We start from the raw sequence: 15,724 nt of genomic DNA, 5'->3' as shown, positions 1-15,724 counted from the left end.
GGCCCTGCTGCCATCTATTCTCTGCCTCTCGAGCCCCAGCTGATCGGGAGAAAATGGGGATTTTGCAGTAACCTTCCCCTGCCACACCCACCAAGCCATGCCACGCCCACTAGCCATGCCAACAGAACCTGTAGTAAAAAAATTTGAACCCCACCACTGGCTGCCGGGCTGCATCTTCTTCCCCAAGCGCTATATTATTATCCTGCAACCAGATCTAAACACTAAGGAACATCTAATGATAAAAGTAGGGAACTGATAATGAAATTATTTCTTAGGATGATAACATTTAATGTTTTATTGCAATAATTATTAATAGGTTTTTATGCTTCTTTTTATTCTGACAATTAAGGTTATTTTAAACATTTCAATCAACGTTCATGTTAAAAGAGACACATTGACACTTGACTGTTTTTTTGTTTATTTTCAACCTGCCTGATTTCTATTATAATGGGAGAAATTAGGGGGAAAAATCTGGAAGGGTGAAGTAGGAAGGGATAGCAAGTCATGGGGAATTGGATAAGATTACTTCTGGTACAGAAAACCTCTCTTCTCTTTCGCAGTTTAGAAGCGTCTTTCCATATTAACCTTTCTTTGGAACATTTGAATTCTTTGAAGCTTGAAGAATTGCTTCTAGCCAATGGCTGTTGTTCATTCACACCAAATTACCTTATAGGACAAAAGGGACATAACAGAATAACAGAGTTGGCAGGGACCTTGGAGGTCTTCTAATCCAACTTCCTTTTCAGGCAGGAAACCCTATACCATTTCAGACAGATGGCTATCCAATCTCATCTTAAAATTCTCCAGGGTTGGAGCAAGTTTTCCCACTGATTAATTGTTCTAACATTCAGGAATTTTCTCCTAATTTCTAGGTTGGTTCTCTCCTTATTTGGTTTCCATCCATTGTTTCTTCTCCTGCCTTCAGGTGATTTGGACAATAGGTTGATCCCTTCTTTTTGGGGGTAGTCCCTTAGATATTGAACTATTGCTGTCACGTCACACCAGTCCTTCTTTTAATTAACCAGACATACCCAATTCCTGCAATCATTTTTTATATCTTTTAGCCTCCAATTAACTAATCATCTTTATTGCTCTTCTCTGCACTCTTTCCAGAGTCTCGACTTCTTTTTTATATCATAGCAACCAAAACTGCATGCAGTATTCCAAGCGTGGCCTTACCAAGGCCTTATAAAGTGGTATTAACACTTCACGTGATCTTGATTCTATCCCTCTGTTAATGCAGCCTAGGACTGTGTTGGCTTTTTTGGCAGCTGCTGCACACTGCTGACTCATGTTTAAGTGATTGTCCACTTATCAATCCTTCTTGGAGTTACTACTATTGTGATAGGTGCCACCTATTCTATATTGAGAGCTGAGGTGGCGCAGTGGTTAGAGTGCAGTACTGCAGGCCACTTCAGCTGACTGCTATCTGCAGTTCAGTGGTTCAAATCTCACCGGCTCAAGGTTGACTCAGCCTTCCATCCTTCCGAGGTGGGTGAAATGAGGACCCAGACTGTGGGGGCAATATGCTGACTCTGTAAACCGCTTAGAGAGGGCTGAAAGCCCTATGAAGCAGTATATAAGTCTAACTGCTATTGCTATTTGGTTTTTCTTGCCTAAATGTAAAACCTTACTTTTCTCATCATTGGATTTCATTTTGTTAGATAGGACTCAGAGTTTAAGACTGTCAAGATCCTTCTGTATCTTAAGTCTATCTTCTGGAGTGTTGGCTATTCCTGCCAGCTTGGTGTCATCTGCAAAGTTGATGAGTTCCCTTTCAATTTTCCTCGTCTAAGTCATTGTTGAAGATATTAAAGAATACTGAAGTTAAGACAGAAATTTGTGGTTCCCCCACTTTTCATGTCCCTCTATGTACATGCAGTTCCATTGAGTGTGGTTGCTCAGCCAGTTACAAATCCATCTGGTGGTGATACTGTCTAACCCACATTTTTCTAGCTGATCAAGTAGCAGGTTGTGGTCTACATTATCAAATACCATATTGAAGTCCAAGTATAGCATTTCTCTTGTCCACTAATTTTGTCACATTGTAAAAGAATGTAAAAAGATTTGTCTGGCATGATGTGTTTATGACCTTGTTTTCCTCTAAGTGTTCGCAGATTCATTACTTGATTATCTTTTCCAGAATCAATCAATCAATCATTCAATCAATGTGTTTTTAGATTTTTAGTTACATAAGCAGAAAGATCTAATTAGGAGGACCATGGAGGGATGGAAGTTGGATTCAAGGGATGAGAGAAAACCAAATGGAGGACTCACCATAAAACCTATCAATAGGATATCAGAGTGTGAGATTGAATATAAACTAAATTCGCCGCTTTTTTGGGACAAAATCTGCCTCTTTCCTCTTCAATGTTCTTTATACAATTGTATATAACTGTGATTGTGTATGTATATTTATACGTATAGGCTCCTGTTTAATATTTACAATGGCTTTCTGGTCTCTTATTAATACCTGTCATGAAAGAAGATCTATCTTCAAATATGAAAGGGGAGACTGTATAAGAAATATTACTTTCTATTTTCTCAGATACTGAAAAATGCACTAGGTGCCCAGACAATCAATATCCAACTGAGACCCGAGTCCAATGTATCCCCAAAAGAATATCCTTCCTGTCCTATGAAGAACATCTGAGTATTATCCTTGTCTCCTTTGCCCTATTCTTGTTCCTAACCACAGGATTCATTATTATAATATTTATTAAATACCTAGAAACTCCCATTGTCAAAGCCAACAACCGAGACCTCTCCTACATACTTTTGATCTCCCTCTTGTTTTGCTTCTTGTCCTCCTTTCTCTTCATTGGTCAACCAAGGAAAGTCACCTGCCTTCTCCGACAAACGGTGTTCAGCATTGTTTTCTCAGTAGCCGTGTCTTCTCTGTTGGCCAAAACGATCACAGTAGTGCTGGCTTTCCTGGCCACAAAACCTGGGAACAGGGTGAAGAGATGGTTAGGGAAGAGCTTGGCCAACTCCATCATCCTTTCTTGTTCCATTGTCCAAATTACCATCTGCTCCATCTGGCTGGGAGTTTCTCCCCCATTCCCTGACTCTGACCTGCACTCCCAGCCTCGACAGATTGTCCTTCAGTGCAATGAAGGCTCTGTTACCATGTTTTATGTTGTCCTTGGCTACATGGGTTTCCTAGCTGCCATTTGCTTCATAGTTGCTTTCCTGGCCAGAAATCTGCCTGGAGCCTTCAATGAAGCCAAGTTGATCACCTTCAGCATGCTGATCTTCTGCAGTGTTTGGGTTTCCTTCCTGCCCACCTACCTTAGTACCAAAGGGAAATACATGGTGGCTGTGCAGGTCTTCTCCATCTTGGCCTCCAGTGCTGGACTACTGAGCTGCATCTTCTTCCCCAAGTGCTATATTATCATCCTGAGACCAGATCTAAACACTAAGGAACATCTAATGATAAAAGTAGGGAACTGATAGTGAAATTGTTTCTTAGGCTCATAATATTTAATGTTTTATTGCAATAATTATTAGTAGGTTTGTATGCTTCTTTTTAATCTGACAATTAAGCTTATTTTAAACTGAAGGAATTAAAATTATCAATGAGTAATGAAATTTAGAGTTCCATGACTGTGTAGTTGAATCATCACTCTCCACATCTGGACATGTCCCAACAACAACAATGACTAACTGTCAGACCTGCCCCACATAGGTTCCTTAGGAAAGAAAGACCTCCAATTCCATTTGGTTGACATGATTGGTTCTTTAACTAGTGCATACTAGTTGCAGCAAAATCGGGCTAGAACTAATATTTCCATGTGGAGAAATTGTTTCTCTCCATGAACACTCCATCTTCACCCAGCGAAGATTCACCCAGGTGTTTTGAGCATACTGGGATGTTTGGAGTAATATACACCTGTGTGAAAAAGTCCTGCATGCTTTCAGTTTTAAGCTGTATTTACATGTTCACTCATAGAAACCACACAAAATTAGTACTTCGATGAACATTTCTGTAGTCAGATTGAGATGCATAATTTTTGTTAATATAACCAAAGTCTTTTTAAGGTTTTGAGTGAGTTTATGTGCTAAACAAACACAACTTGAATTTTTGAGAATGTTAGGATCGAAAGTAGCCAATCAGCAGTGAGCTTTGGCTGACCAATCAAAATGCACAGAGGCTAAATCTATGAGCCAATCAATGTTGTCATACTCTCTGATTATAAATAGGCATGAAAAGCATCGAGAAATTTAATTTAGCTCTGGCTGCGGGCAAGGATGAAGGCCTTTGCTTTCACCAGTACTGAGCAGTGGCATTACATCATTGTGCTTCACGAAGAGGTTTGCTCCTGTACAGAAATAGCCAAGAGAATGAATTGCCATTGCAGAGCAGAGCCTGTAATCAACTGAACCAGTAAGCAAAGTGGTTGAAAAAATACCAAATAACTGGTTCAGTTGATTACAGGCTCTGCTCTGGAAGACAAAGAAAGTCAACAAAACAGCAAGATTGAGCTCTGCAATGCATTTTGATGGCTGACAGGAAGCTCACCTCACCTCAGATTACAAGAATTTGGGGTGAAATATGTGATGTAAAAGTGTGCACAAGCACAGTGCATCACAGACTGCTTGCCAGAGGGCTCAAAGGCTGCAGGGCTCGAAGTAAACCTTTGCTCACAGACGCTCACCACTTTCGTTGATGTGCATGGGCCAAGAAGTATGCCAAGTGGACCAATGAACAGTGGGCCAAGGTCATCTTCAGCGATGAGAGCAATTTCTACTTGATTGGGAATCAGTGCAATAAGTATGTCAGAAGATTTCCAGCTGAAGAATTTAGGCCATACTGCCTGAATCTATTGGTGAAGCATCCATTGCACGTGATGATCTGGGGCTGTATCGCTGCTTCTGTATTGGTCAGATACAAATTGGGCAGGGAATCATGACTTCCAAGCACTATGTTGAAGTTCTGGAAAAGACCATGCTTCCTTCAGCTTAGCAACTTGTAGTGAAGGACTTTTACTTCCAGGATGACAAGTTCAGCTTGTCCAGCAGTGGATGAAGAAGCATGGTGTTCGACTTCTGGATTGGCCAGCTCAGAGCCTGCATTTGAACCCAATTGAGAACTTGTGGGCCAAGATTGGTTACGAAATAAGCAAGAAGCATCTGAAGATCAAGCAGGAGCTAATTGAATCCATTATTGCAGCCTGGCACCACATTGTCACCAAAAATCATGTGCAAAGGCTTATACAGTCTATGCCAAAGCAATGCCGCCTGGTGATAAGCAATAAAGGCTGGCCAATTTCATATTAGTAACCATGTTTGGTTACCTAAATGGTCCTTTTCAGGGCCACAAACAATAAAAATGTTAACAAAACACTAGCATCGACCTTAGTAATTGCAACACATATCCCACTGGGTATGCATCAGTTAATTGTTTTCATAGTCATTGTAAGCATGCAAGAAAATTCACAATCCCCATTGAAACAGCACCAAATTGCAAAAAGCTTATGCTTTTCACTTAAAAACCACCAGTATTTATTTAAATATAACAATATTTGCATAGCAGTTAGCATAAAACATCATAAAATCAATGGCCTATCCAAAAAATGTCATAAACCACAAACCGTGCAGGATTTTTTCCACACAGTTGTACATTCTTTTTCAGGGTGCATGGCCTTGAGTGCTGGCACAAACTGGTTCTGAGCCATTTTTGGGAAAGTTTTTTTATTTGCCTCTTCAAAATCTTGGTGCGTCTTATACTCTGGTGCACCTTATACTCTGAAAAATACGGTGCTTAACTGTAACTTTTCAAGACACTCTGGAAAGTTGGGAATTTGAAGAAATACATGAGATTATAAAAATATACGAGTCATTAAAATTAAAATTAAATAGAATTTTGAAGTTAGAAATTAAGAAGAAACAAGAAGTGAGGGAAGAAGAAGGGAAAGGTAGTGGAACTATAGAAAAAACAATAGAAAATAAAAAAACCAGACAAAAGATTTCACTGGGTTTGACAAGGAAAATTGAAAAGGGGGATATGTCCCAACAAGGAAAGGGACTATAGAAGAAAGGAAAGGAAATGGCCAGACAGGCATAGAGAAGAAAGAGAAGAAAGAAAGGAGTGATAAGAGAAAAGAGGAAGAGAAGACAGGGAGACAGAGGATACGTCGAATGACGCAGCAGTGGGTGATGGAAAAGCCAGAGAAGGAAGAATATATGCCCAGTAGAAAGAAAAAACAGGAACTTAGAGTTTGGGATAAAAGGCTCACTAGGAAGAAATGGAAAGGATTGACAGGAGAGAGAAAGAAGGGAAGCATATACAAATATATACAGAAGCACATATATTAATATGAATGACTAGCTAATTGGATATTTAGAAGTTATTATGTGGAGAATATAAATGACATGATAGTTAAACTGAATTGCTAATGAAAAGATAATTAAATATAAGTTAAAATATTTGGAATATGGATTCATATAGAACTTTTAAGAGGATGAATATAAGCGAGGTGCATATTGCTTGTCATGTTATATAGCAGATCAACGGAATTGTAATATGCATTGAATAGCAAGGATTGTAATTAAAAGATAATTAAATGTAAGCTAAGTAAAGATATGGAAAAATGGAAGGGGAACTGGAAATATACTTATAATGGAAAATTACTGAGATTATAAAGAGAGAACTAAAAATTTGGGGCATGTAATGATGTATAACTGTACAATATTATGAAGGGAATAGCTGGAAATTGTAACCAGGTCCACACTTTGGCCAAAAAAATAAGCTTTTGGTGGTGAGTGGGTGGATAAAAATGCAATTGCAATATATGTATACTTTTTTTTTAAAAAAAGGAGGATATATGTTCAAATTATTAATATGAAAAATGTTTATTGAAATAAAACTACTAACACCATCAACATTAAACGGAGCCTGCTCAGACGCTGAAATGCACCATGCAAGGCAGATGAAGAGAGTGGAAGAGAGAAGTGAGACAAGAGGAGGAAGAGAGGGATTAGGAGAGAGGGTGGGGGGAAGAGGAGGAGAGAAAGAAGGAGTGGAAAGAGGAGAGAGAAGGAGAGAGGAAGTAGAGAAGAGATGAATGATAGAGGGAAGAAAGGAGGTAGAGAGGAGGAGAGAGCGAGAGGAGGCCAGAAAGCGATGGATAGGGTATAAATATGGAGAGCGGAAGCGGAAATGATAGTGTCAGCCTCTGTTTTGCTGCTTGCTTTTTGGCTGCCATTGAAACTGGGAGGGGGGGGCATGGTATTTGGGTGTGGGAAATATTCTGTGCAGGACGGACTGTAAGAAAGGAGTTGTTCTCACCATCTACTGCGCATGTGGCAGGGAGAGGAGTTTCCCGCCAAGTCCAACTGTCCGGCATACCAACCTGATGATGATTTTTGAGAATGTCTCCCACATGACACCTGTGGAGTAATTGGATTTGACTATGGGTTGGGTTACCAAGGGGAGGGGAATGGGTCATATATTGATATTTATGTTTGCGCACACTTTTGTCTCAGATCCTGCTTTGCTTAGCTACTATTTACTTATAACCAGTAAAAGTACTCTTAATTCTGCAAAATGGAGTTGAGTGGTTTCTTTCTTGGTTATTAAGTGAAGCAGCCCTGGCAGATAGTCTTTGGGAGTTGATGGTAAGAGGAATTGATATAATATTGAATAATACAAAATAGCGTTGGTTATGATGTAATGGTACACATTTGATTATTGGTATAAAAATAAAAAATAATAATAAAAAACTGATTAAAAAGAAAAAAGACATCTTTGGGACACCCTATCTGTAGTTTCCTGTCCTGCTTCCATGGAGCTGTGGATAGGCACACATTGTAACAATTCATTTCATCTCTTGAATTCAGACATGTCAGTGAAAGAATCCTGATCATCATAATCCTGATCAACAAAGTCTTTCACCTGAACTCTCATCCTCCAATGTTCATTTCCTAAGGTATCCCAGTAGAAAGGGCCAGAACTACTGCAAAACAATTCCCCCAGAGGCAAATCTGCGACTTTACACAAGCATCCTATTCTCCATCCCTCCCTCTGAACATGGAGTCCCGGAAGGACTCAAGATTCTCCAGAGGAGATGTGGCTTCTCACTATAATTATTACCATCCCAGTCTTTGGGATGTCTTCTGCTGCTTCTCCAACCGTTGCCTTTCATGTAATAATCAGACTAAAGCAACTTGGAAGAGCTCTTGCATCAGCCTCTAGTCATCCTGAGTCTTATGCACAACATTTAGGGCATGCAAACACTGCCCTGTTGAATGTATCTTCCAATATTTTCCATGTGAAACTTCGTTTGTCTCTGTCTGAATCAGGAAAATCATTTGCTTTTCCATTTTGCTTTGAATTCTTCTTTTCTTACGGTTTAGAAACAGAAGTGGCTGATTCAACCAAAGGAAGAATGAACCTCCTGCTTCTGCTTCTGATGCTTCGGCTAACCCAAATAAATTTTGGGAGGCTCACAGCTAAATGCCCCCCGATTTTGAAGGAGCAGGACACAGGAAAGCCATGGAACTACTACAGGCCAGGAGACCATATCATCACTGTGTTTGAAACGGCAACAAATCCTTCTCTTGAGCTGTTACAATTTAACGGGGCTCCGTATATTTCTTCTCCGTAAGTCATTCTATGTGATGGAGTTGCATTCCCTCCATTTGTATTTCTAGTACTCTTCTTCCTTTCTTTTTCTTCCAATTATTTCTAAATTGTAGGAAAATGTGTATGAGGGGTGAATCATCTTGATTGATAAAGCTCTCCTCTTTTGCCTTATCTTGTACAAGACTCAAATGTAAGGATGGGGAAGAAGGAAACCTAAAAGAACCTGAGAAAGACAAACACAGAATTCAGAGGATCTCCTAAAATATGAGTTCATTTTGTTCATGGTGATTTTTATTTCATGTGGTTATTGAAAAGTTGTATTAATTGCCTTTCTTATAGAATAAGAATGTGTTATTTCTAGAATTGCTTAGCTGGCTCACTTATTCATCTATGTTCTTGCTTTAATGATTCAGTAGCTGTACTTGACTGAATGACTGTGAAACACGGTCATCGGAGATATGAAAATCAGCATTAGTACAAATAATGATATATCTGTGACTATTGACCCTGGTTGAAAGCTTTGTCCATCCCATCGTCTCAACATTTTTGGAAATTAAATGATGATATGTGACTGTCATTTCTTTTGGTTTTGGATCAATAATAGTTTATTTTGTGGTTTCTGTTGTTTATGATGATAACATAAACATATTTGTACAGTACTAGAAACACACATCTGGCAGGAATGCAACGCTACATTTTCATCACTCAATTGGTCAACAAGAATTTCCAGCTCCTGCACAATCTCACACTTGGTTACAGCATCTATGACAACTATTTGAGCACATTTGCCACTTCAGATGCCTTGCTGGACACACTCTCTACTGGAGAAGCCAATGTTCCCAACTATAGCTGTGGAAGGAAAGACAATCTTTTGGCTCTTCTTGATGGAGCTAAAAGAGACATCTCCATCCAGATGTCAACTTTAGTAGGCACCAGCAAAGTCCCACAGGTGTGTGTGTGTTTCTCTGTGGGTAAAATGAATGGAATGGTGGTGTGTGAACAAAAGATTCATCCCTATCTTCTCTATGGAATTCAAGAGCTGCTTTTCACCATGGCCATTATAGATGTCATGTCTTGGAATAGGGAGCCACAGTGGTGAAGGGATAAGGATTGAGGTAGTCATGTCCTTGTATTTGTGGCTAATGTTAATGTCTGTTTTATATTCTGTTTCTTGATATGGCCAATGGATAATCAACATTAAGCCATTCTATTATGTTAATGAATGTTGGATCTATTAAAAGCAAATATTTTGGGCTGCAACTCACCCCAAATATAGCACTGCATTCTTCACTGCTTTTTCAGATCACTTCTTCATTTGTTTCGGAGGCTCTGAGTGATAAAAGACAATTCCCCTATTTCTACCGGATGGCCCCCAAAAATGGGATCCAGTACCCAGCAATTGTCCAACTGCTCCTCCATTTCAGATGGACCTTGATTGGTCTCTTTGCTTCAGACACAGAGAAGGGGGAGAATTTCATGCAGATATTTACTCCTATGCTTGTGAGGAATGGAATTTGTGTTGTTATATCGCAACGATTCTCAATGACTACACCTACATCACCCTTCAGGGATGCCATCTCTAAGTGGAGACAAGTCAATGTCTTTGTTTTCTTTACAGACTTTAGTACCATGATGGACGGAATTCGCCATGTCCATTTTACACTTGAAGGTCTGCCACAACCCATTGAAGGGAAAATCTGGATCCTCACACTTTTTGGACAGTTGCCAGTAAGAAAACATAGACTTTACGAATACGTTCATAGTATTTGGCGCTTTTATATACAGGAAAGAGGGTATGAAGATACCTTTCAAGAATTTATCTTTGTGGAACCACAATTTCAAAACCGTTCTTTTCACTGTTCTTTTTCAAAGCACACCCTTTCTGTTAAAGTCCGAAGAAGATGCACACAGAAAGAGCCACTGGAAACAGAAGAGAAAAAAGGCAGTCATGAGTACAAAATTGACCACCGTGCTTATAGTGTCATTAAGACTCTGGCCTATGCCTTGAATGCTGCATATTCCTCCAGATCCAAGAGGAGAAGGAAGAAGAGGTTGGTGTCTTCAAGACTTCAGCCATGGCAGGTAAGGGGACCATACAAGGATTCATCAAGCTTAGTTCCTTTGAAAATGAATCCAAAGGAGAAGATAGCAACCTATCTAAACCTACTTGTGCTACAAAAGGCTTGGCCAACCTAAGTTGCTTGGAGCATAATCTTCCTGAGAGTGGGAAATATGACAGATATATTTTAGCTAGCTGGATACCCATGCTTTGCTATAAAACTATGTGATTGGGCTTGGTTAATATAAGGCAACTAGCAGTTGGAAGAGAGTTCTTTTCAGATGGGGAGGGGGAGTTGAACATCTAACTCCTTAGAATCAGAGCATGTTAATATAATTCTGTATAAGAAATACTACTAATCCTTTCTTAGCAAGCAACGAAAAACAAGAGGAACCTCCATACCAAATTGCAAGTTTGTAGGATTTACGGTTCTGGAGATTTCATGATGGGTGAGTGGTATTAGCACTGTAGAATTTTATGCTCATATATTTCAAGAATCCCATTCTTTGAATAATCCCCTTGTGGCTTTCATAGAGTTTAAGAATAATTTCTTGATTTCTTTATTAATTCAGCAGAGGGATGAAATAGCCACATGTGGCTCCAGAGCCACAGCAAAGGAATGAAAGAGCTACATGTGGCTCCAGAGCCATGGGTTGCTGACAACTAAACATACACAATTCCAGCAACTGTTCTTCACATGTTTTAGCCTCCAGTCCCCTAATCATCTTTGTTGTTCTTCTCTGCCCTCTTTCTAGAATCTCAGCATCTTAGAACTAGAATCTCAAGAATATCTGCTGGATAGACAACTGTATTAGAACAATTAAAATATGTAGAGACCAAAGTGGGATAAGAAACCAAAGATTTATGCTTTTAAACTGTCTGGTTGTTTTCATTCCAGCTTCATCCTTTTCTGAAGAAGAATGCATTTTGCAATTTTTCTGAGATGAAAATGTATTTGGACCAAAATGGAGATCTGATAGCAGATCTGCATATAACAAGCTTGGTGGTTTTCCCTGATGAGAGTAACTATGAAGAGCAAATGGGAAGTTTTGAAAGGCAGAGGCTTATCATCAGCCAAGAGAGTCTTTCCTTGCTAAAGTGGTACGACAAGGTGGGTGAAATATTAGTCTTTTTTCTGTTTTCAAAAGCCTTATGATCCAGTCGTAAGGTAGGTGAACTACACTGATAATTGAATGTGTAGAGTGAAACTTATAATTTTGAGTGACAGAGCCAGCAGTGTGAAGCAGCTGCCAAAAAAGCCAACACACTTCTAGGCTGCATAAACAGAGGGATAGAATCAAGATCACGTGAAGTGTTAATACCACTTTATAATGCATTGGTAAGGCCACACTTGGAGTAATGCATCCAGTTTTGGGCACCATGATGTAAAAAAGATGTGGAGACTCTAGAAAGAGTGCAGAGAAATGAAGAACGGTTGCAGGAACTGGGTATGTCTAGTTTAATGAAAAGTAAGACCGGGTGAGACATGATAGGAGTCTTCCAATATATCAGAGGCTGCCACAAAGAAGAGGGAGTCAAACTAATCTCCAGAAATCATATCTCCTATAATCATTTGGAACTAATTAGAAATTTCATATCTATCTAAAAGAATCCCATAGTCTACTTAATGAATGTTTTTGTTAACCTCTATTTCCCATGGAATAGTGAGCCCTAATGTATTTTTTTGGGCATTCACTATTTTTCTGCTTAGCCTCTACCTCAATCCATATGTGTAGAAAATTGTCATCCTGGATTTGTCAAGCGGGCTCAAGAAGGAGAACCAGTTTGCTGTTATGACTGCGTTCCTTGTCCAGAGGGGACCATTTCCACTCAGGAAGGTTGGTGACTCTGGAGGACAGGATACCAGAGGCATGCAGAGATTTTGATCAAAGTGCACGTTAAAGACACACAGATGCTTGAATATTTTGCTGTTGCCTTTTACATTCAACAGAATGTAAATTCTAAAATAGGAGGAATAAGAAAAAGGTCTGGCTAGTGTCCTTGTAGCAAACAGCCTGGTCAACTTCAGCACATTATCTCAGCATGACTCCGCATGAGCAGCTGATTGGTGGTTGGTTTGGCCTCCTGGAATACTGCAAATCAGCTGTTCCAAGTTGCGGGGATGGCCACAACCCATCGTCTCCCGCACACATCATGTTTTTGGCCTCTGCACACTCTGTTTTACACCCATTCCAGGCTGCCAGGATCGCCAAAGCACATTGCTGCTGATTTCCGCCTTCATGCATCACACTTTTGGCCTCTGTGCATCGGGTTTTTGGTCTTGGCATGACAATCCTCACCACCTGGAATCGACTGAAAAAGTGATGAGCAGAGGCCAAAAATGCAACGCACAGAGGCGGCGAATGACTGTGATGTGCTTTGGGGATTGCCTGGAATGGGTCTAAGATGGAGTGTGTGGAGGCTAAAAACTCAATACTTGGAGGCTTAAAATAGCTGAACAGTGAGGGTCAGTGGGTGGGTAGGGCTTTGGAAACATTTGATGTATAAGATCATCACAACTTTCACCCACTTTTAGGGGGCAAATGCATTTTATACTCAGAAAAGTCCAGGAGCTAATGCCAGGAATTACAGCAGAAAGATGACACCAGTTGCTCTTGCCAATGACCTCTGCAGAGTTCAGGATGTGGATGGTAAAACCATATTGTCCTTTCTGGATCTGTCGTAAGGTTCTTGTACCAACAACAAAGGTCTCTTTCTGGAACAACACTGAGGATTGGGAATGAGAGGCAGACTTTAGCGATGTATCTCTTCTTCACAGATATTTTCAGGTGTTGTTGTTGTAGGACAGAGTTCAGGCCCTAGGTCCCTTCTCTTTCCCTTTTTATAATGTGCATTAAACTGATAGGTGAGTCATTTGGAAGGAGAGATTGATGCATAAAAGGAACATTACATTCTGTTTCCACAGATAGTGAAAAGTGCAGAAAGTGTCCAGATGATCAATATCCAACTGAGAACCGAGTCCAATGTATCCCCAAAAGAATAACCTTCCTGTCCTATAAAGAGAATCTGGGAATCATCTTGATCTCTTTTGCCCTACTCTTGTTCCTAACTACAGGATTTGTTTTAATCGTATTCATTAAATACCTAGAAACTCCCATTGTCAAAGCCAACAACCGGGACCTCTCTTATATCCTCCTGGTCTCCCTCCTCCTTTGCTTCTTGTCTTCTTTTCTCTTCATTGGTCAACCTAGAAAAGCCACCTGTCTTTTGAGACAAACAGTGTTCAGCATTGTCTTCTCAGTAGCTGTGTCCTCTCTGTTGGCCAAAACAATCACAGTCGTGCTGGCATTCCTTGCCACAAAACCAGGGAACAAAGTGAGAAGTTGGTTGGGGAAGAGCTTGGCCAACTCCATCATCCTTTCTGGTGCTGCTGGTCAAATTTTCATCTGTGCCATGTGGCTGGGAGTTTCTCCTCCATTTCCCGACTCTGACCTGCATTCCCAGCCTGGAGAGATCATCCTTCAATGCAACGAAGGCTCTGTCACTATGTTTTATGTTGTCCTTGGCTACATGTGTTTCCTAGCTGTCATTTGCTTCACAGTGGCTTTCCTGGCCAGGAATCTCCCTGGGGCCTTCAATGAAGCCAAGTTGATTACCTTCAGCATGCTGGTCTTCTGCAGTGTCTGGGTCTCCTTCCTGCCCACCTACCTGAGCACCAAAGGAAAGTCCATGGTGGCTGTGCAGGTGTTCTCCATCTTGGCCTCGAGTGCTGGTCTCCTGGTCTGCATCTTCTTCCCAAAGTGCTACATTATCATCTTGAGACCAGATCTAAACACAAGGGAACATCTAACCATAAAAGTAGGGCAGTGATAGTGAAATAATTTCTTAAGCTCAGGTGTAATAGATTCATAGACAATAGAATTAAGTGTGAGATTAGTGAAATTAAAATGCAAAGTTATACTTTCTATGAGTAAAATGATAATAATTAATTTTTCCCCAGTCAGGTAATGACAGTATAAGCAATGAGACAGTCAGTGTATATTGACACAAGACAGCTGCCAAGGAGACAAGGCTCCCAAAAGAGAAGGGGAAGGATTCTGTTGCCAAAAATTGAATATATTGTATATGGAACTTCTTAGCATAGTATCCTTCTCTCTCTGACTTGTTCTCAAAAGTAGGTGAGGACAGTAGAGCTGGTTGTCAAGAACATACTGATGACTCTCAGTTGCAACACTCTGCATGACCCACTACAGTTATTTCTGCAGATGTTGGGTGACATCATAGACCTTATGGGACATCAGAGTTTCATTTCTTTGAAGGTGATTTATTACTCTCACAACATCCTTTCTGGACACGAGTCAACAGGAATGATCCGGTTATAAAACTTCACCTAAAAGGGTTGCAACAACCTTTATGATGGCTCAATTCAAGAAAAAGAAAAAAGAAAACTTGAGACTTGATTGGTCTCTTAGCCAAAGAAACCACTTGATCTTCTTGTCCCAATTGGGAAGCTTACAGCATTGTTCTATGCAGATGGAAAAATACTCATAGATAGAAAATAGAAGGGCTTTCCTGAGGTTTTACACCATGTAAATATAATTATAACTCTCACACTACAAATAAAAAGACTCAACTCCTTTGTCAGCTCAACATGTACATATGCCCCTCAAGTGTCACACACTGTTAGCTGCCACCTTATGCTCGCTTGTGCTTTCCTGCTATGTGGTGACAGGCTGCCGTGAACTGTGCAGAAGGGGACTGAAGTGGGGTAAGACTTGGGGAAATGAAAGTAAGTGATTTACCTCCCTGAGACACTGCCTCAAGGTCATCAAGCTGAAAGAAGAATGGAATAGGATACCAAACGGTTCTTGGAATCACCATCATGAAAGCATCTTGCCTGAACCTGATTGGCTATTAGTTAAGGGAGGGAAAAGTAGATTTGGCATGTTGGCCCATGGTTCTCAGTTCTGGTTTTGCAAAGAAAACAAACAAAAAGACTAAGCAGGTAGTTTGTGGTAAATGTAATCTTTATAAGCCTGTTCCGATACTTCCAACAAACACATAATGCAAAACACGAGTGAATTAAAGTCAAGCCTGTAATTCTGTACTTCCCTCCA

General features: G+C 40.2%; 2 protein-coding genes across 2 annotated transcripts in view; both read left to right on the top strand.

The window, feature by feature from the left end:
• The window catches only part of LOC148047282 (vomeronasal type-2 receptor 26-like), a 31,190-nt gene extending 27,737 nt beyond the window's left edge, over positions 1 to 3,453 (top strand). The window contains exon 3 of the mRNA XM_087708033.1: positions 2,549 to 3,453. Coding sequence (XP_087564159.1) covers positions 2,549 to 3,453 — 905 coding nt within the window. The remainder of the gene's footprint in view (positions 1 to 2,548) is intronic.
• A 6,763-nt stretch (positions 3,454 to 10,216) lies between these two features.
• Positions 10,217 to 14,477, top strand: LOC148047281 (vomeronasal type-2 receptor 26-like). Its single transcript, XM_087708032.1, has 4 exons — positions 10,217 to 10,315; positions 11,545 to 11,757; positions 12,358 to 12,484; positions 13,573 to 14,477. The coding sequence occupies exons 1-4, from the start codon at positions 10,217 to 10,219 to the stop codon at positions 14,475 to 14,477; spliced, it is 1,344 nt and encodes a 447-aa protein (XP_087564158.1).
• The last annotated feature ends 1,247 nt before the right edge of the window (positions 14,478 to 15,724 follow it).

This window comes from Thamnophis sirtalis, unplaced genomic scaffold, assembly GCF_051295495.1.
Source record: "Thamnophis sirtalis isolate CommonGarterSnake01/CBP01778 unplaced genomic scaffold, rThaSir2_p1.2 scaffold_3, whole genome shotgun sequence".
NCBI classification, from domain to species: Eukaryota; Metazoa; Chordata; class Lepidosauria; order Squamata; family Natricidae; genus Thamnophis; species Thamnophis sirtalis.
Note: the sequence above shows the minus strand (reverse complement) of the source record. Positions and strands in the feature narration are given on the sequence as shown.

What these genes read in the sequence shown, in the direction of transcription:
- LOC148047281 (XM_087708032.1), top strand. Translation starts at nt 10,217, where the DNA reads ATGATGGACGGAATTCGCCATGTCCATTTTACACTTGAAGGTCTGCCA. An exon ending in TGCTAAAGTGGTACGACAAG is followed by an intron (nt 11,758 to 12,357) that starts GTGGGTGAAATA and finishes TTTTCTGCTTAG; the next exon opens with CCTCTACCTCAATCCATATG. An exon ending in GACCATTTCCACTCAGGAAG is followed by an intron (nt 12,485 to 13,572) that starts GTTGGTGACTCT and finishes CTGTTTCCACAG; the next exon opens with ATAGTGAAAAGTGCAGAAAG.